At 47.4% G+C, this 25,968-nt stretch overlaps 1 protein-coding gene across 4 annotated transcripts in view; it reads left to right on the top strand.

Annotated features, from left to right (window-relative positions):
- Positions 1-25,968, top strand: part of WNT9A (Wnt family member 9A) — a 190,365-nt gene that overhangs the window by 155,762 nt on the left and 8,635 nt on the right. For all 4 annotated transcript variants that reach the window (XM_056518703.1, XM_056518701.1, XM_056518702.1 and 1 more), the window contains one exon: positions 1,976-2,238. In XM_056518703.1, coding sequence (XP_056374678.1) covers positions 1,976-2,238 — 263 coding nt within the window. The remainder of the gene's footprint in view (positions 1-1,975; positions 2,239-25,968) is intronic.

Genomic DNA, 25,968 nt, shown 5'->3' with positions numbered 1-25,968 from the left:
CCTACCCCAAATGGGCACAAATCATTCTCCATACATTATTAATACATTTATCACACGTTTATTCTCTCGCCCTGTAATGTGTCGCCCCATTTACACCCGTTGTCACTTTTATACTTAGGAAACAAGTGAAAATCCAGAAATGTTCAGCATTGTCCCCTCTCCGGTCACTTGTAGTGTGGGGGGGGGGGGGGGGGGCTGTCTTTAACTCCCTGTGCACTGACTACAACCCTCACTCAGGGTCCTCCTGCCTCTTACCTGGGACACAAAGGGTTATTGTTGTGGCCAGTGATGTGAGAAGCTCCGAAACCAGAGCCTTGTGGGTGTTGGCCCCCGGAGACCCCAGAGGTTAGAATGCCCGTATTCACATCGGTTTATGAGCTTGTTAATTAATATCTTGTGCAACCATGTGACTCGTGGCGGAGACACCATCAGCGTCATGGTAACTAAGCCTGGCCGCGTTCCCGGGGCGGAGGAGGGGGCAGCCACGTCACTACGCCAAATTTGTGAAATTAATTTCTGGTTTTATAGAAAAAAAATTGTAATTACATTTCTGATAATTTTTTTTGCTCCATCATGAGATGTTTAGCTCACAGAGCATTGTCTAGACTGGATACAATTGTATCACTTCTCAGCTGAGAGCAGGACTAGCTATGTACAATGTATCAGTCTGGAGTCCAGGAGGTTTAGCTCACAGAGCATTATCTAGACTGGATACAATTGTATCACTTCTCAGCTGAGAGCAGGACTAGCTATGTACAATGTATCAGTCTGGGGTCCAGGATGTTTAGCTCACAGAGCATTGTCTAGACTGGATACAATTGTATCACTTCTCAGCTGAGAGCAGGACTAGCTATGTACAATGTATCAGTCTGGAGTCCAGGCTGTTTAGCTCACAGAGCATTGTCTAGACTGGATACAATTGTATCACTTCTCAGCTGAGAGCAGGACTAGCTGTATACAATGTATCAGTCTGGAGTCCAGGATGTTTAGCTCACAGAGCATTGTCTAGACTGGATACAATTGTATCACTTCTCAGCTGAGAGCAGGACTAGCTATGTACAATGTATCAGTCTGGGGTCCAGGATGTTTAGCTCACAGAGCATTGTCTAGACTGGATACAATTGTATCACTTCTCAGCTGAGAGCAGGACTAGCTATGTACAATGTATCAGTCTGGGGTCCAGGAGGTTTAGCTCACAGAGCATTGTCTAGACTGGATACAATTGTATCACTTCTCAGCTGAGAGCAGGACTAGCTATGTACAATGTATCAGTCTGGAGTCCAGGATGTTTAGCTCACAGAGCATTGTCTAGACTGGATACAATTGTATCACTTCTCAGCTGAGAGCAGGTCTAGCTATGTACAATGTATCAGTCTGGAGTCCAGGATGTTTAGCTCACAGAGCATTGTCTAGACTGGATACAATTGTATCACTTCTCAGCTGAGAGCAGGACTAGCTATGTACAATGTATCAGTCTGGGGTCCAGGATGTTTAGCTCACAGAGCATTGTCTAGACTTGATACAATTGTATGACTTCTCAGCTGAGAGCAGGACTAGCTATGTACAATGTATCAGTCTGGAGTCCAGGATGTTTAGCTCACAGAGCATTGTCTAGACTTGATACAATTGTATCACTTCTCATCTGCGAGCAGGACTTGCTATGTACAATGTATCAGTCTGGAGTCCAAGATGTTTAGCTCACAGAGCATTGTCTAGACTGGATACAATTGTATCACTTCTCAGCTGAGAGCAGGACTAGCTATGTACAATGTATCAGTCTGGGGTCCAGGATGTTTAGCTCACAGAGCATTGTCTTGACTGGATACCCTCAGCTGTAAGAAGTATTTATTAGAGTATTTTTCATCCAATTAAATTAAATGATGTTTCTATTCATTGACAGCAAACAGGATTTAACCAATAATCTGCACAGGACCGGACGAGCCCCCATAACAAGTTTCTGTCTCTCTTCTTCCAGGATTTAAGGAGACCGCCTTCCTTTACGCCATTTCTTCCGCTGGACTCACCCACGCCATGGCGAAAGCATGCAGTGCTGGGCGCATGGAGCGATGCACGTGTGACGAGGCCCCGGACCTGGAGAACAGGGAGGCGTGGCAGTGGGGCGGCTGCGGGGACAACCTGAAATACAGCAACAAATTTGTCAAGGAATTTCTGGGCAAAAAATCAGACAGAGACCTACGGGCGCGAATGGACTTACACAACACGAATGTGGGGATCAAGGTGAGTGACCGAGGAAACCGCCAGGATCATGGGATCAGCTGCGATAGGGGCCCCAATATTTGGGAGGGAGTCAGCTAAGCAATGTTAAAATACATAGTACTGCCTCATATCAGTCTCCTCATAGTACTGCCTCATATCAGCCTCCTCATAGTACTGCCTCATATCAGTCTCCTCATAGTACTGCCTCATATCAGCCTCCTCATAGTACTGCCTCATATCAGTCTCCTCATAGTACTGCCTCATATCAGTCTCCTCATAGTACTGCCTCATATCAGCCTCCTCATAGTACTGCCTCATATCAGTCTCCTCATAGTACTGCCTCATATCAGTCTCCTCATAGTACTGCCTCATATCGGTCTCCTCATAGTACTGCCTCATATCAGCCTCCTCATAGTACTGCCTCATATCAGTCTCCTCATAGTACTGCCTCATATCAGTCTCCTCATAGTACTGCCTCATATCAGTCTCCTCATAGTACTGCCTCATATCAGCCTCCTCATAGTACTGCCTCATATCAGTCTCCTCATAGTACTGCCTCATATCAGTCTCCTCATAGTACTGCCTCATACCAGTCTCCTCATAGTACTGCCTCATATCAGTCTCATAGTACTGCCTTATATCAGTCTCCTCATAGTACTGCCTCATATCAGTCTCCTCATAGTACTGCCTCATATCAGCCTCCTCATAGTACTGCCTCATATCAGTCTCCTCATAGTACTGCCTCATATCAGTCACCTCATAGTACTGCCTCATATCAGTCTCCTCATAGTACTGCCTCATATCAGTCTCCTCATAGTACTGCCTCATATCAGTCTTCTCATAGTACTGCCTCATATCAGTCTCATAGTACTGCCTTATATCAGTCTCCTCATAGTACTGCCTCATATCAGTCTCCTCATAGTACTGCCTCATACCAGCCTCCTCATAGTACTGCCTCATATCATTCTCCTCATAGTACTGCCTCATATCAGTCACCTCATAGTACTGCCTCATATCAGTCTCCTCATAGTACTGCCTCATATCAGTCTCATAGTACTGCCTTATATCAGTCTCCTCATAGTACTGCCTCATACCAGCCTCCTCATAGTACTGCCTCATATCAGCCTCCTCATAGTACTGCCTCATATCAGTCTCCTCATAGTACTGCCTCATATCAGCCTCCTCATAGTACTGCCTCATATCAGTCACCTCATAGTACTGCCTCATATCATTCTCCTCATAGTACTGCCTCATATCAGTCACCTCATAGTACTGCCTCATATCAGTCTCCTCATAGTACTGCCTCATATCAGTCTCCTCATAGTACTGCCTCATATCAGTCTTCTCATAGTACTGCCTCATATCAGTCTTCTCATAGTACTGCCTCATATCAGTCTCCTCATAGTACTGCCTCATATCAGTCTCCTCATAGTACTGCCTCATATCAGCCTCCTCATAGTACTGCCTCATATCAGTCTCCTCATAGTACTGCCTCATATCAGTCTCCTCATAGTACTGCCTCATATCAGTCTCCTCATAGTACTGCCTCATATCAGTCTCCTCATAGTACTGCCTCATATCAGCCTCCTCATAGTACTGCCTCATATCAGTCTCCTCATAGTACTGCCTCATATCAGTCTCATAGTACTGCCTCATACCAGTCTCCTCATAGTACTGCCTCATATCATTCTCCTCATAGTACTGCCTCATATCAGTCTCCTCATAGTACTGCCTCATATCAGTCTCCTGATAGTACTGCCTCATATCAGTCTCCTCATAGTACTGCCTCATATCAGCCTCCTCATAGTACAGCCTTATATCAGTCTCCTCATAGTACTGCCTCATACCAGTCTCCTCATAGTACTGCCTCATATCAGCCTCCTCATAGTACAGCCTCATATCAGTCTCCTCATAGTACTGCCTCATATCAGTCTCCTCATAGTACTGCCTCATATCAGTCTCCTCATAGTACTGCCTCATATCAGCCTCCTCATAGTACTGCCTCATATCAGTCTCCTCATAGTACTGCCTCATATCAGTCTCCTCATAGTACTGCCTCATATCAGTCTCCTCATAGTACTGCCTCATATCAGTCTCCTCATAGTACTGCCTCATATCAGCCTCCTCATAGTACTGCCTCATACCAGTCTCCTCATAGTACTGCCTCATATCAGTCTCCTCATAGTACTGCCTCATATCAGTCTCCTCATAGTACTGCCTCATATCAGTCTCCTCATAGTACTGCCTCATATCAGCCTCCTCATAGGACTGCCTCATATCAGTCTCCTCATAGTACTGCCTCATATCAGTCTCATAGTACTGCCTCATATCAGCCTCCTCATAGTACTTCCTCATATCAGTCTCCTCATAGTACTGCCTCATATCAGTCTCCTCATAGTACTGCCTCATATCAGTCTCATAGTACTGCCTCATACCAGTCTCCTCATAGTACTGCCTCATATCAGTCTCCTCATAGTACTGCCTCATATCAGTCTCCTCATAGTACTGCCTCATATCAGTCTCCTCATAGTACTGCCTCATATCATTCTCCTCATAGTACTGCCTCATATCAGCCTCCTCATAGTACTGCCTCATATCAGTCTCCTCATAGTACTGCCTCATATCAGTCTCCTCATAGTACTGCCTCATATCAGTCTCATAGTACTGCCTCATATCAGTCTCCTCATAGTACTGCCTCATATCAGTCTCCTCATAGTACTTCCTCATATCAGTCTCCTCATAGTACTGCCTCATATCAGCCTCCTCATAGTACTGCCTTATATCAGTCTCCTCATAGTACTGCCTCATACCAGTCTCCTCATAGTACTGCCTCATATCAGTCTCATAGTACTGCCTCATTCCAGTCTCCTCATAGTACTGCCTCATATCAGCCTCCTCATAGTACTGCCTCATACCAGTCTCCTCATAGTACTGCCTCATATCAGTCTCCTCATAGTACTGCCTCATATCAGTCTCCTCATAGTACTGCCTCATATCAGTCTCCTCATAGTACTGCCTCATATCAGTCTCCTCATAGTACTGCCTCATATCAGCCTGCTCATAGTACTGCCTCATATCAGTCTCCTCATAGTACTGCCTCATACCAGTCTCCTCATAGTACTGCCTCATATCAGCCTCCTCATAGTACTGCCTCATACCAGTCTCCTCATAGTACTGCCTCATATCAGTCTCCTCATAGTACTGCCTCATATCAGTCTCCTCATAGTACTGCCTCATATCAGTCTCCTCATAGTACTGCCTCATATCAGCCTCCTCATAGTACTGCCTCATATCAGCCTCCTCATAGTACTGCCTCATATCAGTCTCCTCATAGTACTGCCTCATACCATCCTCCTCATAGTACTGCCTCATACCATCCTCCTCATAGTACTGCCTCATATCAGTCTCCTCATAGTACTGCCTCATATCAGCCTCCTCATAGTACTGCCTCATATCAGTCTCCTCATAGTACTGCCTCATATCAGTCTCCTCATAGTACTGCCTCATATCAGTCTCCTCATAGTACAGCCTTATATCAGTCTCCTCATAGTACAGCCTCATATCAGCCTCCTCATAGTACTGCCTCATATCAGTCTCCTCATAGTACAGCCTCATATCAGTCTTCTCATAGTACTGCCTCATATCAGTCTCATAGTACTGCCTTATATCAGTCTCCTCATAGTACTGCCTCATATCAGTCTCCTCATAGTACTGCCTCATATCAGTCTCCTCATAGTACAGCCTCATATCAGTCTCCTCATAGTACTGCCTCATATCAGTCTCCTCATAGTACTGCCTCATATCAGTCTCCTTATAGTACTGCCTCATATCAGCCTCCTCATAGTACTGTCTCATATCAGCCTCCTCATAGTACTGCCTCATATCGGTCTCCTCATAGTACTGCCTCATATCGGTCTCCTCATAGTACTGCCTCATATCGGTCTCCTCATAGTACTGCCTCATATCAGTCTCCTCATAGTACTGCCTCATATCAGTCTCCTCATAGTACTGCCTCATATCAGCCTCCTCATAGTACTGCCTCATGTCAGCCTCCTCATAGTACTGCCTCATGTCAGTCTCCTCATAGTACTGCCTCATATCAGTCTCCTCATAGTACTGCCTCATATCAGCCTCCTCATAGTACTGCCTCATATCAGCCTCCTCATAGTACTGCCTCATATCAGTCTCCTCATAGTACTGCCTCATATCAGCCTCCTCATAGTACTGCCTCATATCAGCCTCCTCATAGTACTGCCTCATATCAGCCTCCTCATAGTACTGCCTCATATCAGTCTCCTCATAGTACTGCCTCATATCAGTCTCCTCATAGTACTGCCTCATATCAGTCTCCTCATAGTACTGCCTCATATCAGTCTCCTCATAGTACTGCCTTATATCAGTCTCCTCATAGTACTGCCTCATACCAGTCTCCTCATAGTACTGCCTCATATCAGCCTCCTCATAGTACTGCCTCATATCAGCCTTCTCATAGTACTGCCTCATATCAGTCTCCTCATAGTACTGCCTCATATCAGTCTCCTCATAGTACTGCCTCATATCAGCCTCCTCATAGTACTGCCTCATATCAGTCTCCTCATAGTACTGCCTCATATCAGTCTCCTCATAGTACTGCCTCATATCAGTCTCCTCATAGTACTGCCTCATATCAGTCTCCTCATAGTACTGTCTCATATCAGTCTCCTCATAGTACTGTCTCATATCAGCCTCCTCATAGTACTGCCTCATATCGGTCTCCTCATAGTACTGCCTCATATCGGTCTCCTCATAGTACTGCCTCATATCGGTCTCCTCATAGTACTGCCTCATATCGGCCTCCTCATAGTACTGCCTCATATCAGTCTCCTCATAGTACTGCCTCATATCAGTCTCCTCATAGTACTGCCTCATATCAGTCTCCTCATAGTACTGCCTCATATCAGTCTCCTCATAGTACTGCCTCATATCAGTCTCCTCATAGTACTGCCTCATATCAGCCTCCTCATAGTACTGCCTCATATCAGCCTCCTCATAGTACTGCCTCATATCAGTCTCCTCATAGTACTGCCTCATATCAGTCTCCTCATAGTACTGCCTCATATCAGTCTCCTCATAGTACTGCCTCATATCAGTCTCATAGTACTGCCTCATACCAGTCTCCTCATAGTACAGCCTCATATCAGTCTCCTCATAGTACAGCCTCATATCAGTCTCCTCATAGTACAGCCTCATATCAGTCTCCTCATAGTACTGCCTCATATCAGTCTCCTCATAGTACTGCCTCATATCAGTCTCCTCATAGTACTGCCTCATATCAGTCTCCTCATAGTACTGCCTCATATCAATCTCCTCATAGTACTGCCTCATATCAGTCTCCTCATAGTACTGCCTCATATCAGTCTCCTCATAGTACTGCCTCATATCAGTCTCCTCATAGTACTGCCTCATATCAGTCTCCTCATAGTACTGCCTCATATCAGTCTCCTCATAGTACTGCCTCATATCAGTCTCCTCATAGTACTGCCTCATATCAGTCTCCTCATAGTACTGCCTCATATCAGTCTCCTCATAGTACTGCCTCATATCAGTCTCCTCATAGTACTGCCTCATATCAGTCTCATAGTACTGCCTCATACCAGTCTCCTCATAGTACAGCCTCATATCAGTCTCCTCATAGTACAGCCTCATATCAGTCTCCTCATAGTACAGCCTCATATCAGTCTCCTCATAGTACTGCCTCATATCAGTCTCCTCATAGTACTGCCTCATATCAGTCTCCTCATAGTACTGCCTCATATCAGTCTCCTCATAGTACTGCCTCATATCAGTCTCCTCATAGTACTGCCTCATATCAGTCTCCTCATAGTACTGCCTCATATCAGTCTCCCCATAGTACTGCCTCATATCAATCTCATAGTACTGCCTCATACCAGTCTCCTCATAGTACAGCCTCATATCAGTCTTCTCATAGTACAGCCTCATATCAGTCTCCTCATAGTACAGCCTCATATCAGCCTCCTCATAGTACTGCCTTATATCAGTCTCCTCATAGTACAGCCTCATATCAGCCTCCTCATAGTACTGCCTCATATCGGTCTCCTCATAGTACTGCCTCATATCAGTCTCATAGTACTGCCTCATACCAGTCTCCTCATAGTACTGCCTCATATCAGTCTCCTCATAGTACTGCCTCATATCAGTCTCCTCATAGTACTGCCTCATATCAGTCTCCTCATAATACTGCCTCATATCAGTCTCCTCATAATACTGCCTCATATCAGTCTCATAGTACTGCCTCATATCAGTCTCATAGTACTGCCTCATACTGGCCTCCTCATAGTACTGCCTCATATCAGTCTCCTCATAGTACTGCCTCATACTGGCCTCCTCATATATACTATAAATACTGTACTACAATATGTTGTTGTTTTATGATTTTCTTTTATTATTATTCTTCCCGTTGCGGAGTATTTTCGGTGCGTCCTCTTGATGTCTGGTGACTAATATATTCACAAGTCGCCATATAGTGTTTGGCCTCTGAAGGTTTTTTATAGACTGGATTATGAAATGATTACTCAGCGTGTTTGGCCCTTTGTGCGGGGATAAGGGCTCTCAGCGTGACCTCAATCAGCAGTGAAAGGAGGCGAGTCCTGGCGCGGACGTGCGCAATTAAAGTGAGAGCCTCTTCAGCAGCTTCTCTATGGAGATGTCTGGGATGTGAATGGCGGTATTATTAAACACAATTTCCTCTCTTATTGCCAAGTGCAGCTCGAGATCCTCAGCTGTGGATCCTGAGAAAGGAGACGACCATCTCTGGCCATGAACGGCCTTCCCAACGCCCCTCCCTGCCTCATCCTCCCCTCCGTCCCCCCGCGGCCTCCCCTCTAGCATATATTATATCTAGGAGCAACTAATAAAAGCAGTGTATAATGTGATGATGGTTGTAGGCAGTGTATAATGGGATGATGGTTGTAGGCAGTGTATAATGGGATGATGGTTGTAGGCAGTGTATAATGGGATGATGGTTGTAGGCAGTGTATAATGGGATGATGGTTGTAGGCAGTGTATAATGTGATGATGGTTGTAGGCAGTGTATAATGGGATGCTGGTTGTAGGCAGTGTATAATGGGATGATGGTTGTAGGCAGTGTATAATGGGATGATGGTTGTAGGCAGTGTATAATGTGATGATGGTTGTAGGCAGTGTATAATGGGATGCTGGTTGTAGGCAGTGTATAATGGGATGCTGGTTGTAGGCAGTGTATAATGGGATGCTGGTTGTAGGCAGTGTATAATGGGATGCTGGTTGTAGGCAGTGTATAATGGGATGATGGTTGTAGGCAGTGTATAATGGGATGATGGTTGTAGGCAGTGTATAATGTGATGATGGTTGTAGGCAGTGTATAATGGGATGCTGGTTGTAGGCAGTGTATAATGGGATGCTGGTTGTAGGCAGTGCATAATGGGATGATGGTTGTAGGCAGTGTATAATGTGATGATGGTTGTAGGCAGTGTATAATGGGATGCTGGTTGTAGGCAGTGTATAATGGGATGCTGGTTGTAGGCAGTGCATAATGGGATGCTGGTTGTAGGCAGTGTATAATGGGATGCTGGTTGTAGGCAGTGTATAATGGGATGCTGGTTGTAGGCAGTGTATAATGGGATGCTGGTTGTAGGCAGTGTATAATGTGATGATGGTTGTAGGCAGTGTATAATGTGATGATGGTTGTAGGCAGTGTATAATGTGATGATGGTTGTAGGCAGTGTATAATGTGATGATGGTTGTAGGCAGTGAATAATGGGATGTTGGTTGTAGGCAGTGTATAATGGGATGCTGGTTGTAGGCAGTGTATAATGGGATGCTGGTTGTAGGCAGTGAATAATGGGATGTTGGTTGTAGGCAGTGTATAATGGGATGCTGGTTGTAGGCAGTGTATAATGGGATGCTGGTTGTAGGCAGTGTATAATTGGATGCTGGTTGTAGGCAGTGTATAATGTGATGATGGTTGTAGTTAGTGTATAATGGGATGATGGTTGTAGGCAGTGTATAATGTGATGATGGTTGTAGGCAGTGTATATTGGGATGTTGGTTGTAGGCAGTGTATATTGGGATGCTGGTTGTAGGCAGTGTATAATGAAATGTTGGTTGTAGGCAGTGTATAATGAAATGATGGCTGTAGGCAGTGTATATTGGGATGCTGGTTGAAGGCAGTGTATAATGTGATGCTGGTTGTAGGCAGTGTATAATGGGATGATGGTTGTAGGCAGTGTATAATGGGATGATGGTTGTAGGCAGTGTATAATGTGATGATGGTTGTAGGCAGTGTATAATGTGATGATGATTGTAGGCAGTGTATAATGTGATGATGGTTGTAGGCAGTGTATAATGGGATGCTGGTTTTAGGCAGTGTATAATGGGATGATGGTTGTAGGCAGTGTATAATGGGATGATGGTTGTAGGCAGTGTATAATGGGATGATGGTTGTAGGCAGTGCATAATGGGATGATGGTTGTAGGCAGTGTATGATGGGATGCTGGTTGTAGGCAGTGTATAATGAGATGATGGTTGTAGGCAGTGTATAATGGGATGTTGGTTGTAGGCAGTGTATAATGGGATGATGGTTGTAGGCAGTGTATAATGGGATGTTGGCTGTAGGCAGTGTTTAATGGGATGTTGGTTGTAGGCAGTGTATAATGGGATGTTGGTTGTAGGCAGTGTATAATGAAATGATGGTTGTAGGCAGTGTATAATGGGATGTTGGTTGTAGGCAGTGTATAATGGGATGTTGGTTGTAGGCAGTGTATAATGGGATGTTGGTTGTAGGCAGTGTATAATTGGATGCTGGTTGTAGGCAGTGTATAATGGGGTGCTGGTTGTAGGCAGTGTATATTGGGATGCTGGTTATAGGCAGTGTAAAATGGGATGTTGGTTGTTGGCAGTGTATAATGGGATGCTGGTTGTAGGCAGTGTATAATGAAATGATGGCTGTAGGCAGTGTATAATGTGATGCTTGTTGTAGGCAGTGTATATTGGGATGCTGGTTGTAGGCAGTGTATATTGGGATGCTGGTTGTAGGCAGTGTATAATGGGATGTTGGTTGTAGGCAGTGTATAATGGCATGTTGGTTGTTGGCAGTGTATAATGGGATGCTGGTTGTAGGCAGTGTATAATGAAATGATGGCTGTAGGCAGTGTATAATGTGATGCTTGTTGTAGGCAGTGTATATTGGGATGCTGGTTGTAGGCAGTGTATATTGGGATGCTGGTTGTAGGCAGTGTATAATGTGATGCTGGTTGTAGGCAGTGTATAATGGGATGGTGGTTGTAGGCAGTGTATAATGGGATGCTGGTTGTAGGCAGTGTATAATGAAATGATGGCTGTAGGCAGTGTATATTGGGATGCTGGTTGTAGGCAGTGTATATTGGAATGCTGGTTGTAGGCAGTGTATAATGTGATGCTGGTTGTAGGCAGTGTATAATGGGATGTTGGTTGCAGGCAGTGTATAATGGGATGCTGGTTGTAGGCAGTGTATAATGTGATGATGGTTGTAGGCAGTGTATAATGGGATGCTGGTTGTAGGCAGTGTATAATGGGATGTTGGTTGTAGGCAGCGTATAATGGGATGTTGGTTGTAGGCAGTGTATAATGAAATGATGGTTGTAGGCAGTGTATAATGGGATGATGGTTGTAGGCAGTGTATAATGGGATGCTGGTTGTAGGCAGTGTATAATGGGATGATGGTTGTAGGCAGTGTATAATGGGATGCTGGTTGTAGGCAGTGTATAATGTGATGATGGTTGTAGGCAGTGTATAATGGGATGCTGGTTGTAGGCAGTGTATAATGGGATGTTGGTTGTAGGCAGTGTATAATGGGATGTTGGTTGTAGGCAGTGTATAATGGGATGATGGTTGTAGGCAGTGTATAATGGGATGCTGGTTGTAGGCAGTGTATAATGGGATGATGGTTGTAGGCATTGTATAATGGGATGCTGGTTGTAGGCAGTGTATAATGGGATGATGGTTGTAGGCAGTGTATAATGGGATGATGGTTGTAGGCAGTGTATAATGTGATGATGGTTGTAGGCAGTGTATAATGTGATGATGGTTGTAGGCAGTGTATAATGTGATGATGGTTGTAGGCAGTGTATAATGGGATGCTGGTTTTAGGCAGTGTATAATGGGATGATGGTTGTAGGCAGTGTATAATGGGATGATGGTTGTAGGCAGTGTATAATGGGATGATGGTTGTAGGCAGTGCATAATGGGATGATGGTTGTAGGCAGTATATAATGGGATGCTGGTTGTAGGCAGTGTATAATGTGATGATGGTTGTAGGCAGTGTATAATGGGATGTTGGTTGTAGGCAGTGTATAATGGGATGATGGTTGTAGGCAGTGTATAATGGGATGTTGGCTGTAGGCAGTGTTTAATGGGATGTTGGTTGTAGGCAGTGTATAATGGGATGTTGGTTGTAGGCAGTGTATAATGAAATGATGGTTGTAGGCAGTGTATAATGGGATGTTGGTTGTAGGCAGTGTATAATGGGATGTTGGTTGTAGGCAGTGTATAATGGGATGTTGGTTGTAGGCAGTGTATAATGGGATGTTGGTTGTAGGCAGTGTATAATTGGTTGCTGGTTGTAGGCAGTGTATAATGTGATGCTGGTTGTAGGCAGTGTATAATGGGATGTTGGTTGCAGGCAGTGTATAATGTGATGATGGTTGTAGGCAGTGTATAATTGGATGCTGGTTGTAGGCAGTGTATAATGTGATGATGGTTGTAGGCAGTGTATAATGGGATGTTGGTTGTAGGCAGTGTATAATGGGATGCTGGTTGTAGGCAGTGTATAATGGGATGATGGTTGTAGGCAGTGTATAATGGGATGCTGGTTGTAGGCAGTGTATAATGAAATGATGGCTGTAGGCAGTGTATATTGGGATGCTGGTTGTAGGCAGTGTATAATGGGATGCTGGTTGTAGGCAGTGTATAATGGGATGCTGGTTGTAGGCAGTGTATAATTGGATGCTGGTTGTAGGCAGTGTATAATGGGATGCTGGTTGTAGGCAGTGTATAATGGGATGCTGGTTGTAGGCAGTGTATAATGGGATGTTGGTTGTAGGCAGAGTATAATGGGATGCTGGCTGTAGGCAGTGTATATTGGGATGCTGCTTGTAGGCAGTGTATAATGGGATGCTGGTTGTAGGCAGTGTATAATGGGATGCTGGTTGTAGGCAGTGTATAATGGGATGCTGGTTGTAGGCAGTGTATAATTGGATGCTGGTTGTAGGCAGTGTATAATGGGATGCTGGCTGTAGGCAGTGTATATTGGGATGCTGGTTGTAGGCAGTGTATAATGGGATGTTGGTTGTAGGCAGTGTATAATGGGATGTTGGTTGTAGGCAGTGTATAATGGGATGCTGGTTGTAGGCAGTGTATAATGGGATGATGGTTGTAGGCAGTGTATAATGGGATGCTGGTTGTAGGCAGTGTATAATGGGATGCTGGCTGTAGGCAGTGTATAATGGGATCCTGGTTGTAGGCAGTGTATAATGGGATGCTGGTTGTAGGCAGTGTATAATGTGATGATGGTTGTAGGCAGTGTATAATGAGATGATGGTTGTAGGCAGTGTATAATGGGATGCTGTTTGTAGGCAGTGTATAATGGGATGTTGGTTGTAGGCAGTGTATAATGGGATGTTGGTTGTAGGCAGTGTATAATGGGATGCTGGTTGTAGGCAGTGTATAATGGGATGATGGTTGTAGGCAGTGTATAATGGGATGCTGGTTGTAGGCAGTGTATAATGTGATGATGGTTGTAGGCAGTGTATAATGGGATGCTGGTTGTAGGCAGTGTATAATGGGATGCTGGTTGTAGGCAGTGTATAATGGGATGTTGGTTGTAGGCAGTGTATAATGGGATGCTGGTTGTAGGCAGTGTATAATGGGATGATGGTTGTAGGCAGTGTATAATGGGATGCTGGTTGTAGGCAGTGTATAATGGGATGCTGGTTGTAGGCAGTGTATAATTGGATGCTGGTTGTAGGCAGTGTATAATTGGATGCTGGTTGTAGGCAGTGTATAATGGGATGCTGGCTGTAGGCAGTGTATAATTGGATGCTGGTTGTAGGCAGTGTATAATGGGATGCTGGTTGTAGGCTGTGTATAATGGGATGTTGGTTGTAGGCAGTGTATAATGGGATGCTGGTTGTAGGCTGTGTATAATGGGATGTTGGTTGTAGGCTGTGTATAATGGGATGCTTGTTGTAGGCAGTGTATAATTGGATGCTGGTTGTAGGCAGTCTATAATGAAACGATGGTTGTAGACAATTTGTACTCAATGGAGGAGATTTATCAAAACCTGTCTAGAGGAAAATTTGCTGAGTTGTCCACTGCCACCAATCAGATCGCTTCTTTCATTTTTCAGAAATGAAAGAAGCGATCTGATTGGTTACTATTGGCAATTCTGCAGCTTTTCCTCTAGACAGGTTTTGATGAATTTCCTTCAATGTTCTGATCATTTCATCTTCTGTATGTCCTCCTTCAATGGAAATGTTAAGCATCAGACACTTGTGAGGAGCAGGACGATCAGCGGCCAAATATTCCAGCTATCTTCCCCATCCCCATTTACATGCACACAAGAACAGATCTGCAGCTTCAGCTCTGTGTATAAACCCCTGAGAATGTTCTGATGATCGGTTATTGGTAGTGAGGTGTGATGTCACGCAGGTGATTAAGAATTGTGAAATGTCATATTCCCTGGCTGGTGACTTGTGACATCATAGGCTGCAGTGTAGACTGTTGGTTTGTATTGGCTGTTACTAAGTTATGATGTAATCACGTTATTGTTTGTTGTCATGTCCAGCTTTATAAGCAAGCTGCTGGCACAGGTGCTGGTGATTAGTGATGTCATCATCTATAGAAGGTGATGGTGATTAGTGATGTCATCATCTATAAAAGGTGCTGGTAATTAGTGATGTCATCATCTATAGAAGGTGCTGTTGATTAGTGATGTCATCATCTATAGAAGGTGATGGTGATTAGTGATGTCATCATCTATAGAAGGTGATGGTGATTAGTGATGTCATCATCTATAGAAGGTGATGGTGATTAGTGATGTCATCATCTATAGAAGGTGCTGGTGATTAGTGATGTCATCATCTATAGAAGGTGCTGGTGATTAGTGATGTCATCATCTATAAAAGGTGATGGTGATTAGTGATGTCATCATCTATAGAAGGTGATGGTGATGTCATCATCTATAGAAGTAGCTGGTGATTAGTGATGTCATCATCTATAGAAGGTGCTGGTGATTAGTGATGCCATCATCTATAGAAGGTGATGGTGATGTCATCATCTATAGAAGGCGCTGGTGATTAGTGATGCCATCACTTTAATAAGCTGCTGGTGGTTCATGATGTCATCACTTTAATAAGCTGCTGGTGGTTCATGATGTCATCACTTTAATAAGCTGCTGGTGGTTCATGATGTCATCACTTTAATAAGCTGCTGGTGGTTCATGATGTCATCACTTTAATAAGCTGCTGGTGGTTTATGACATCATCGCCTTCATGAGAAGATTTTTGTCTTCTTGATGATGATGATGTAGAGGCCATCCTCCCGGCCCTTGTTCCCCGGACTCTTGTTGGTCCCCCCCAATCGTGTCCCATTCCCCGCTGGGACAGACCCCACTTGTTCCCGCCGCTGTCTCTCCGGCCGGGGGACGGGACGTTTTAATTAAATCTCTCGGTGTTTCTCAGGATCATTCACTGCGGTGTTCACAGACGCCATTCAGAATCGTTGCTAAGTTTCTCAATCCCCCCAGGCCGACCTTCTCCGAGGTGTGTGTGATGAAGCATATCCCACCAGCCTGAGGGGCACATGCAGGGATATGCGGTTACCCAGTCCCGCCGGGCGCTCACCCATCTGTGTCATGTATTATTTCACCGCGCTGCGTGGACTATGTTCTCAGGAATGTCAGATTTGTTCCCACTTTTTTTTTTTTTTTACTGGACAAATCGCAGGCAGCTGAGGGGCTCAAGGCTCCTTATATTTGTGGGGGGGGAAACCTGAAACGTCAGAACGCACAGCAGGACTGTGTCCAAGAAGGAGGAGGAATGCAGGGGTCTCCTAATGTGGCCCTAAACCCCCATGTAATGGATATCCTCTCCAAAATGCCCAGGAGCCGGGGTCCGGGGAGAACAACGTCCAATCAAGAAGATGGATCCATCTCAAGTTCTCAATGTGAAATACGACTATAATAAGAGGCGAACGGAGCCCAATGGGGGTGATGTCACTTCTGTGCAGTCCTCTCTGGGGCACTGGGGGTGATGTCACTTCTGTGCAGTCCTCTCTGGGACACTGGGGGTGATGTCACTTCTGTGCAGTCCTCTCTGGGACACTGGGGGTGATGTCACTTCTGTGCAGTCCTCTCTGGGACACTGGGGGTGATGTCACTTCTGTGCAGTCCTCTCTGGGACACTGGGGGTGATGTCACTTCTGTGCAGTCCTCTCTGGGACACTGGGGGTGATGTCACTTCTGTGCAGTCCTCCCTGGGACACTGGGGGTGATGTCACTTCTGTGCAGTCCTCTCTGAGGCACTGGGGGTGATGTCACTTCTGTGCAGTCCTCTCTGGGGCACTGGGGGTGATGTCACTTCTGTGCAGTCCTCTCTGGGACACTGGGGGTAATGTCACTTCTGTGCAGTCCTCTCTGGGGCACTGGGGGTGATGTCACTTCTGTGCAGTCCTCTCTGGGGCACTTGGGTTGATGTCACTTCTGTGCAGTCCTCTCTGGGACACTGGGGGTGATGTCACTTCTGTGCAGTCCTCTCTGGGACACTGGGGGTGATGTCACTTCTGTGCAGTCCTCTCTGGGACACTGGGGGTGATGTCACTTCTGTGCAGTCCTCTCTGGGGCACTGGGGGTGATGTCACTTCTGTGCAGTCCTCTCTGGGGCACTGGGGGTGATGTCACTTCTGTGCAGTCCTCTCTGGGGCACTGGGGGTGATGTCACTTCTGTGCAGTCCTCTCTGGGGCACTGGGGGTGATGTCACTTCTGTGCAGTCCTCTCTGGGGCACTGGGGGTGATGTCACTTCTGTGCAGTCCTCTCTGGGACACTGGGGGGGATGTCACTTCTGTGCAGTCCTCTCTGGGACATTGGGGGTGATGTCACTTCTGTGCAGTCCTCTCTGGGGCACTGGGGGGGGTGTCACTTCTGTGCAGTCCTCTCTGGGACACTGGGGGTGATGTAACTTCTGTGCAGTCCTCTCTGGGACACTGGGGGTGATGTCACTTCTGTGCAGTCCTCTCTGGGACACTGGGTGGGATTTCACTTCTGTGCAGTCCTCTCTGGTGCACTGAGGGGGATGTCACTTCTGTGCAGTCCTCTCTGGGGCACTGGGGGGATGTCACTTCTGTGCAGTCCTCTCTGGGACACTGGGGGGATGTCACTTCTGTGCAGTCCTCTCTGGGGCACTGGGGGGGATGTCACTTCTGTGCAGTCCTCTCTGGGGCACTGGGGGGGATGTCACTTCCGTGCAGTCCTCTCTGGGACACTGGGGGTGATGTCACTTCTGTGAAGTCCTCTCTGGGGCACTGGGGGTGATGTCACTTCTGTGCAGTCCTCTCTGGGACACTGGGGGTGATGTCACTTCTGTGCAGTCCTCTCTGGGGCACTGGGGGTGATGTCACTTCTGTGCAGTCCTCTCTGGGACACTTGGGGTGGTGTCACTTCTGTGCAGTCCTCTCTGGGACACTGGGAGTGATGTCACTTCTGTGCAGTCCTCTCTGGGGCACTGGGGGTGATGTCACTTCTGTGCAGTCCTCTCTGGGGCACTGGGGGTGATGTCACTTATGTGCAGTCCTCTCTGGGGCACTGGGGGTGATGTCACTTCTGTGCAGTCCTCTCTGGGGCACTGGGGGTGATGTCACTTCTGTGCAGTCCTCTCTGGGACACTTGGGGTGGTGTCACTTCTGTGCAGTCCTCTCTGGGGCACTGGGGGGGATGTCACTTCTGTGCAGTCCTCTCTGGGGCACTGGGGGTGATGTCACTTCTGTGCAGTCCTCTCTGGGGCACTGGGGGTGATGTCACTTCTGTGCAGTCCTCTCTGGGGCACTGGGGGGGATGTCACTTCTGTGCAGTCCTCTCTGGGGCACTGGGGGCACTTTACATGGAGCTTGGCCCCCTGGTTGGCCCGGGTCCAGGTTTTGGAGATCTTGCCTCGGATGTTCTGCGGACCCTTCTGGGTTCACTACACATTAAGCCTTGGTTGTTGAGCAGAGCGGCGGCCATCTGTATCCGGTCCTCCGGGCCTTGTATCCGTGCGGAGGTTCAGTCCATTGGTTCCACTTTTTCTTTCCAGAAGCTTCTATGACGATTTCTCTAGACCCTTCAGATTATCACTTCGGCTTCACCTCAATTTCTTAAAAGCCTCAATTTGATCTTTTTTTTTTCTTGGCCCAAAGTCTGTATTCGTGGTTTAGTTGACCACTGAATTTCTGGCCCTCATGCTTAACCACTCCTTCCATTGACCTTAAGGTGCCCATCCCTAGCTCAGGCTATGCTCCGGCTAATGAACACATACCACACCATCCCTCCCCCAGGCTATGCCCCTGCTCCTGAGCACATACCACACCATCCCTCCCCCAGGCTATGTTCTGGCTAATGAGCACATACCGCACCATCCCTCCCCCAGGCTATGCCCCTGCTCCTGAGCACATACCACATCCTCCCTCCCCCAGGCTATGCTCTGGCTAATGAGCACATACCGCACCATCCCTCCCCCCAGGCTATGCCCCTGCTCCTGAGCACCTACCACACCATCCCTACTCCAGGCTATGCCCTGCTCCTGAGCACATACCACACCATCCCTCCCCCAGGCTATGCCCCTGCTCCTGAGCACATACCACACCATCCCTCCCTCAGGCTATGCCCTGCTCCTGAGCACATACCACACCATCCCTCCCCCAGGCTATGCCCCTGCTCCTGAGCACATACCACACCATCCCTCCCCCAGGCTATGCTCCTGAGCACATAATGCGCCATTCCTGCCCCAGGCTATGCTCTTGCTCCTGTGCACATACTACACCATTCCTCCCCCAGGCTATGCTCCTGCTCCTGAGCACATACTACACCATTCCTCCCCCAGGCTATGCTCTGCTCTTGAGCACATACAGCACCATCCCTCCCCCAGGCTATGCGCCTGCTCCTTAGCACATACCGCACCATCCCTGCCACAGGCTATGCTCCTACGCACATACCACACCATCCCTTCCCCAGGCTATGCTCTGCTCCTGAGCACATACCACACCATCCCTCCCCCAGGCTATGCCCCTGCTCCTGAGCACATACCACACCATCCCTCCCCCAGGCTATGCTCCTGCGCACATACCACACCATCCCTTCCCCAGGCTATGCTCCTGCTCCTGAGCACATACTACACCATTCCTCCCCCAGGCTATGCTCTGCTCCTGAGCACATACATCACCATCCCTCCCCCAGGCTATGCGCCTGCTCCTTAGCACATACCACACCATTCCTCCCCCAGGCTATGCTCCTGCTCCTGAGCACATACCACACCATCCCTCCCCCAGGCTAAGCTCTGCTCCTGAGCACATACCACACCATCCCTTCCCCAGGCTATGCGCCTGCTCCTTAGCACATACCACACCATTCCTCCCCCAGGCTATGCTCCTGCTCCTGAGCACATACCACACCATCCCTCCCCCAGGCTAGGCTCTGCTCCTGAGCACATACCACACCATCCCTCCCCCCAGGCTATGCCCCTGCTCCTGAGCACATACCACACCATCCCTTCCCCAGGCTATGCTCTGGCTAATGAGCACATACCACACCATCCCTCCCCCAGGCTATCCTCCTGCTCCTGAGCACATACATCACCATCCCTCCCCCAGGCTATGCTCCTGAGCATATACCACACCATCCCTCCCCCAGGCTATCCTCCTGCTCCTGAGCACATACATCACCATTCCTCCCCCAGGCTATGCTCCTGCTCCTGAGCACATACCGCACCATCCCTCCCCCAGGCTATGCTCCTGCTCCTGAGCTCATACCACACATCCCTCCCCCAGGCTATGCTCCTGCTCCTGAGCTCATACCACACATCCCTCCCCCAGGCTATGCTCCTGCTCCTGAGCACATACCGCACCATCCCTCCCCCAGGCTATGCTCTGCTCCTGAGCTCATACCGCACCATCCCTCCCCCAGGCTATGCTCTGCTCCTGAGCTCATCCACACCATCCTTCCCCCAGGCTATGCTCCTGCTCCTGAGCACATACCGCACCATCCCTCCCCCAGGCTATGCTCCTGAGCTCATACCACACCGTCCCTTCCCCAGGCTATGCTCTGCTCCTGAGCACATACCGCACCATCCCTGCCACAGGCTTTGCTCCTGCACCTGAGCACATACCGCACCATCCCTCCCCCAGGCTATGCCCTGCTCCTGAGCTCATACCACACCATCCCTCCCCCAGGCTATGCTCTGCTCCTGAGCACATACCACACCATCCCTGCCACAGGCTATGCCCTGCTCCTGAGCTCATACCGCACCATCCCTCCCCCAGGCTATGCTCTACTCCTGAGCACATACCACACCATCCCTCCCCCAGGCTATGCCCCTGCTACTGAGCACATACCGCACCATCCCTCCCCCAGGCTATGCCCCTGCTCCTGAGCACATACCACACCATCCCTCCCCCAGGCTATGCTCCTGCTCCTGAGCACATATCACACCATCCCTCCCCGAGGCTATGCTCCTGCTCCTGAGCACATACCACACCATCCCTCCCCCAGACTATGCTCCTGCTCCTGAGCACATACCGCACCATCCCTCCCCCAGGCTATCGTCCTGCTCCTGAGCACATACCACACCATCCCTCCCCCAGGCTATCCTCCTGCTCCTGAGCACATACCGCACCATCCCTCCCCCAGGCTATCCTCCTGCTCCTGAGCACATACCGCACCATCCCTCCCCCAGGCTATCCTCCTGCTCCTGAGCACATACCACACCATCCCTCCCCCCAGGCTATGCCCTGCTCCTGAGCACATACCGCACCATCCCTCCCCCAGGCTATCCTCCTGCTCCTGAGCACATACCACACCATCCCTCCCCCAGGCTATCCTCCTGCTCCTGAGCACATACATCACCATTCCTCCCCCAGGCTATGCTCCTGCTCCTGAGCACATACCGCACCATCCCTCCCCCAGGCTATCCTACTGCTCCTGAGCACATACCACACCATTCCTCCCCCAGGCTATTCTCCTGCTCCTGAGCACATACCGCACCATCCCTCCCCCAGGCTATCCTCCTGCTCCTTAGCACATACCACACCATCCCTCCCCCCAGGCTATGCCCTGCTCCTGAGCACATACCGCACCATCCCTCCCCCAGGCTATCCTCCTGCTCCTGAGCACATACCACACCATCTCTCCCCCAGGCTATCCTCCTGCTCCTGAGCACATACCACACCATCCCTCCCCCAGGCTATCCTCCTGCTCCTGAGCACATACCACACCATCCCTCCCCCAGGCTATCCTCCTGCTCCTGAGCACATACCACACCATCCCTCCCCCAGGCTATGCTCCTGCTCCTGAGCTCATACCACACATCCCTCCCCCAGGCTATGCTCCTGCTCCTGCTCCTGAGCACATACCGCACCATCCCTCCCCCAGGCTATGCTCTGCTCCTGAGCTCATACCGCACCATTCCTCCCCCAGGCTATGCTCTGCTCCTGAGCTCATCCACACCATCCTTCCCCCAGGCTATGCTCCTGCTCCTGAGTACATACCGCACCATCCCTCCCCCAGGCTATGCTCCTGAGCTCATACCACACCGTCCCTCCCCTAGGCTATGCTCTGCTCCTGAGCACATACTGCACCATCCCTGCCACAGGCTATGCCCTGCTCCTGAGCACATACCGCACCATCCCTGCCACAGGCTATGCCCTGCTCCTGAGCTCATACCGCACCATCCCTCCCCCAGGCTATGCTCTACTCCTGAGCACATACCACACCATCCCTCCCCCAGGCTATGCCCCTGCTACTGAGCACATACCGCACCATCCCTCCCCCAGGCTATGCCCCTGCTCCTGAGCACATACCACACCATCCCTCCCCCAGGCTATGCTCCTGCTCCTGAGCACATATCACACCATCCCTCCCCGAGGCTATGCTCCTGCTCCTGAGCACATACCACACCATCCCTCCCCCAGGCTATGCTCCTGCTCCTGAGCACATACCACACCATCCCTCCCCCAGGCTATGCTCCTGCTCCTGAGCACATACCACACCATCCCTCCCCCAGGCTATCCTCCTGTTCCTGAGCACATACCGCACCATCCCTCCCCCAGGCTATCCTCCTGCTCCTGAGCACATACCGCACCATCCCTCCCCCAGGCTATCCTCCTGCTCCTGAGCACATACCACACCATCCCTCCCCTAGGCTATGCTCTACTCCTGAGCACATACCGCACCATCCCTCCCCCAGGCTATCCTCCTGCTCCTGAGCACATACCACACCATTCCTCCCCCAGGCTATCCTCCTGCTCCTGAGCACATACATCACCATTCCTCCCCCAGGCTATGCTCCTGCTCCTGAGCACATACCGCACCATCCCTCCCCCAGGCTATCCTCCTGCTCCTGAGCACATACCGCACCATCCCTCCCCCAGGCTATCCTCCTGCTCCTGAGCACATACCGCACCATCCCTCCCCCAGGCTATCCTCCTGCTCCTGAGCACATACCACACCATCCCTCCCCCAGGCTATCCTCCTGCTCCTGAGCACATACCATGCCATGCTGCCCTCCTCATGCCCCAGCCTTGTCACTTTTTCTCTGCCATAATTACATATCTGTAACCAAATCGTTTCATTTTTATTATTTACATTTTTGAAAAATTGATGTTATTCCAGAGAGGAAATGACTCAAAGGTCAGAGAAAGGTCAATACAGGGGTAACAAGTCCTGACCTCCAGTCCTGGGGGCAAATCCCCGGAGTCAGTTCACACATAAACTAGAAGTCATCTCCATTAAAAACCTAATAGAAATACGGACGGGTTTCGAGCTCTTACAGTTCTTACTCAAACTATTAATTATTCCATCAAGAACTGTAAGAGTTCAAAACGCGTCTGTATTTCTGTTGCGTTAATTTTATTTTATTATTTGTTTAATTGTAAAGTTTTACATTTTTCCAGTAACAAACAAATAGTCATTGAAAAAAAACATTAAGAGAAAAAAAAAGCAAAAAAAATAAGAGATAAGATTCCCCTCCATAATAAGATGATAATATCTCGGCCATGAGCGCTGACACCGCTATATACAGGACTCACATTTCTGAGCGATTGTTTGGCGCAATGTCGGGCGTCACTTTGCTTCTTGTTCTGTGTCTTATAGGATCAGTCAGGGGGGAGGGGTCTGATTCCCTGGATCCTAATATGAATTGTATAGCATTATATAGAGCACAGTATGGTGTTATTATATAGAGCACAGTATGGCGTTATTATATAGAGCACAGTATGGCGTTATTATATAGAGCACAGTATGGCGATATTATATAGAGCATAGTATGGCATTATATAGAGCACAGTATGGTGTTATTATATAGAGCACAGTATGGTATTATTATATAGAGCACAGTATGGCGTTATTATATAGGGCACAGTTTGGCGTTATTATATAGAGCACAGTATGGCGTTATTATATAGAGCACAGTATGGCGTTATTATATAGAGCACAGTATGGTGTTATTATATAGAGCACAGTATGGTATTATTATATAGAGCACAGTATGGCGTTATTATATAGGGCACAGTTTGGCGTTATTATATAGAGCACAGTATGGCGTTATTATATAGAGCACAGTATGGCGTTATTATATAGAGCACAGTATGGTGTTATTATATAGAGCACAGTATGGCGTTATTATATAGAGCACAGTATGGCGTTATTATATAGAGCATAGTATGGCGTTATATAGAGCACAGTATGTCGTTATTATATAGAGCACAGTATGGCGTTATATAGAGCACAGTATGGCGTTATTATATAGAGCACAGTATGGCGTTATTATATAGAGCACAGTATGGCGTTATTATATAGAGCACAGTATGGCGTTATTATATAGAGCACAGTATGGTGTTATTATATAGAGCACAGTATGGCATTATTATATAGAGCACAGTATGGCGTTATTATATAGAGCACAGTATGGCGTTATTATATAGAGCACAGTATGGCGTTATTATATAGAGCACAGTATGGCGTTATTATATAGAGCATAGTATGGCGTTATATAGAGCACAGTATGGTGTTATTATATAGAGCACAGTATGGCGTTATTATATAGAGCACAGTATGGCGTTATTATATAGAGCACAGTATGGCGTTATTATATAGAGCACAGTATGGCGTTATTATATAGAGCACAGTATGGCGTTATATAGAGCACAGTATGTCGTTATTATATAGAGCACAGTATGGCGTTATTATATAGAGCACAGTATGGCGTTATTATATAGAGCATAGTATGGCGTTATATAGAGCACAGTATGTCGTTATTATATAGAGCACAGTATGGCGTTATATAGAGCACAGTATGGCGTTATTATATAGAGCACAGTATGGCGTTATTATATAGAGCACAGTATGGCGTTATTATATAGAGCACAGTATGGCGTTATTATATAGAGCACAGTATGGCGTTATTATATAGAGCACAGTATGGTGTTATTATATAGAGCACAGTATGGCGTTATTATATAGAGCACAGTATGGCGTTATTATATAGAGCACAGTATGGCGTTATTATATAGAGCACAGTATGGCGTTATTATATAGAGCACAGTATGGCGTTATTATATAGAGCACAGTATGGCGTTATTATATAGAGCACAGTATGGCGTTATTATATAGAGCACAGTATGGCGTTATTATATAGAGCACAGTATGGCGTTATTATAAAGAGCACAGTATGGCGTTATTATATAGAGCACAGTATGGCGTTATTATATAGGGCACAGTATGGCGTTATTATATAGAGCACAGTATGGCGTTATTATATAGGGCACAGTTTGGCGTTATTATATAGAGCACAGTATGGCGTTATTATATAGAGCACAGTATGGCGTTATTATATAGGGCACAGTATGGCGTTATTATATAGAGCACAGTATGGCGTTATTATATAGGGCACAGTATGGCGTTATTATATAGGGCACAGTATGGCGTTATTCTATAGGGCACAGTATGGTGTTATTATAACATATATATGTATAACGATATAATATGAGCAGTGTATGGGATACTATTATGGAGTGCTGTATGGCAGTATTATATAGAGCACAGTATGGCGTTATTATAAAAGCCTTGTATAACGATATAATATGAGCAGTGTATGGGGTACTATTATTGAGTGCTGTATGGCGGTAATATATGAACACAGTATGGCGTTATTATAGAAGCCTTGTATGGTGGTATTATATGAGCAGTGTATGGGGATACTATTATGGAGTACTGTATGGCATTATTATAGAAGCCTTGTTTGGCGGTATTATATGAAGCACAGTATGGTGTTATTTTTATTTGTCTTGTCGTGTGTGAACTGACTCCTGGACCAAAACATTTCCCCTCCATAATAAGCCGATAATATCGCGGCCATGAGCGCTGACACCTCTATATACAGGACTCACATTTCTGAGCGATTGTTTGGCGCAATGTCTGGCGTCACTTTGCTTCTTG

The sequence above is a fragment of the Hyla sarda genome, chromosome 5 (assembly GCF_029499605.1).
Source record: "Hyla sarda isolate aHylSar1 chromosome 5, aHylSar1.hap1, whole genome shotgun sequence".
Taxonomy (NCBI): Eukaryota; Metazoa; Chordata; class Amphibia; order Anura; family Hylidae; genus Hyla; species Hyla sarda.
This window is presented reverse-complemented; position numbering and strand designations above follow the sequence as displayed.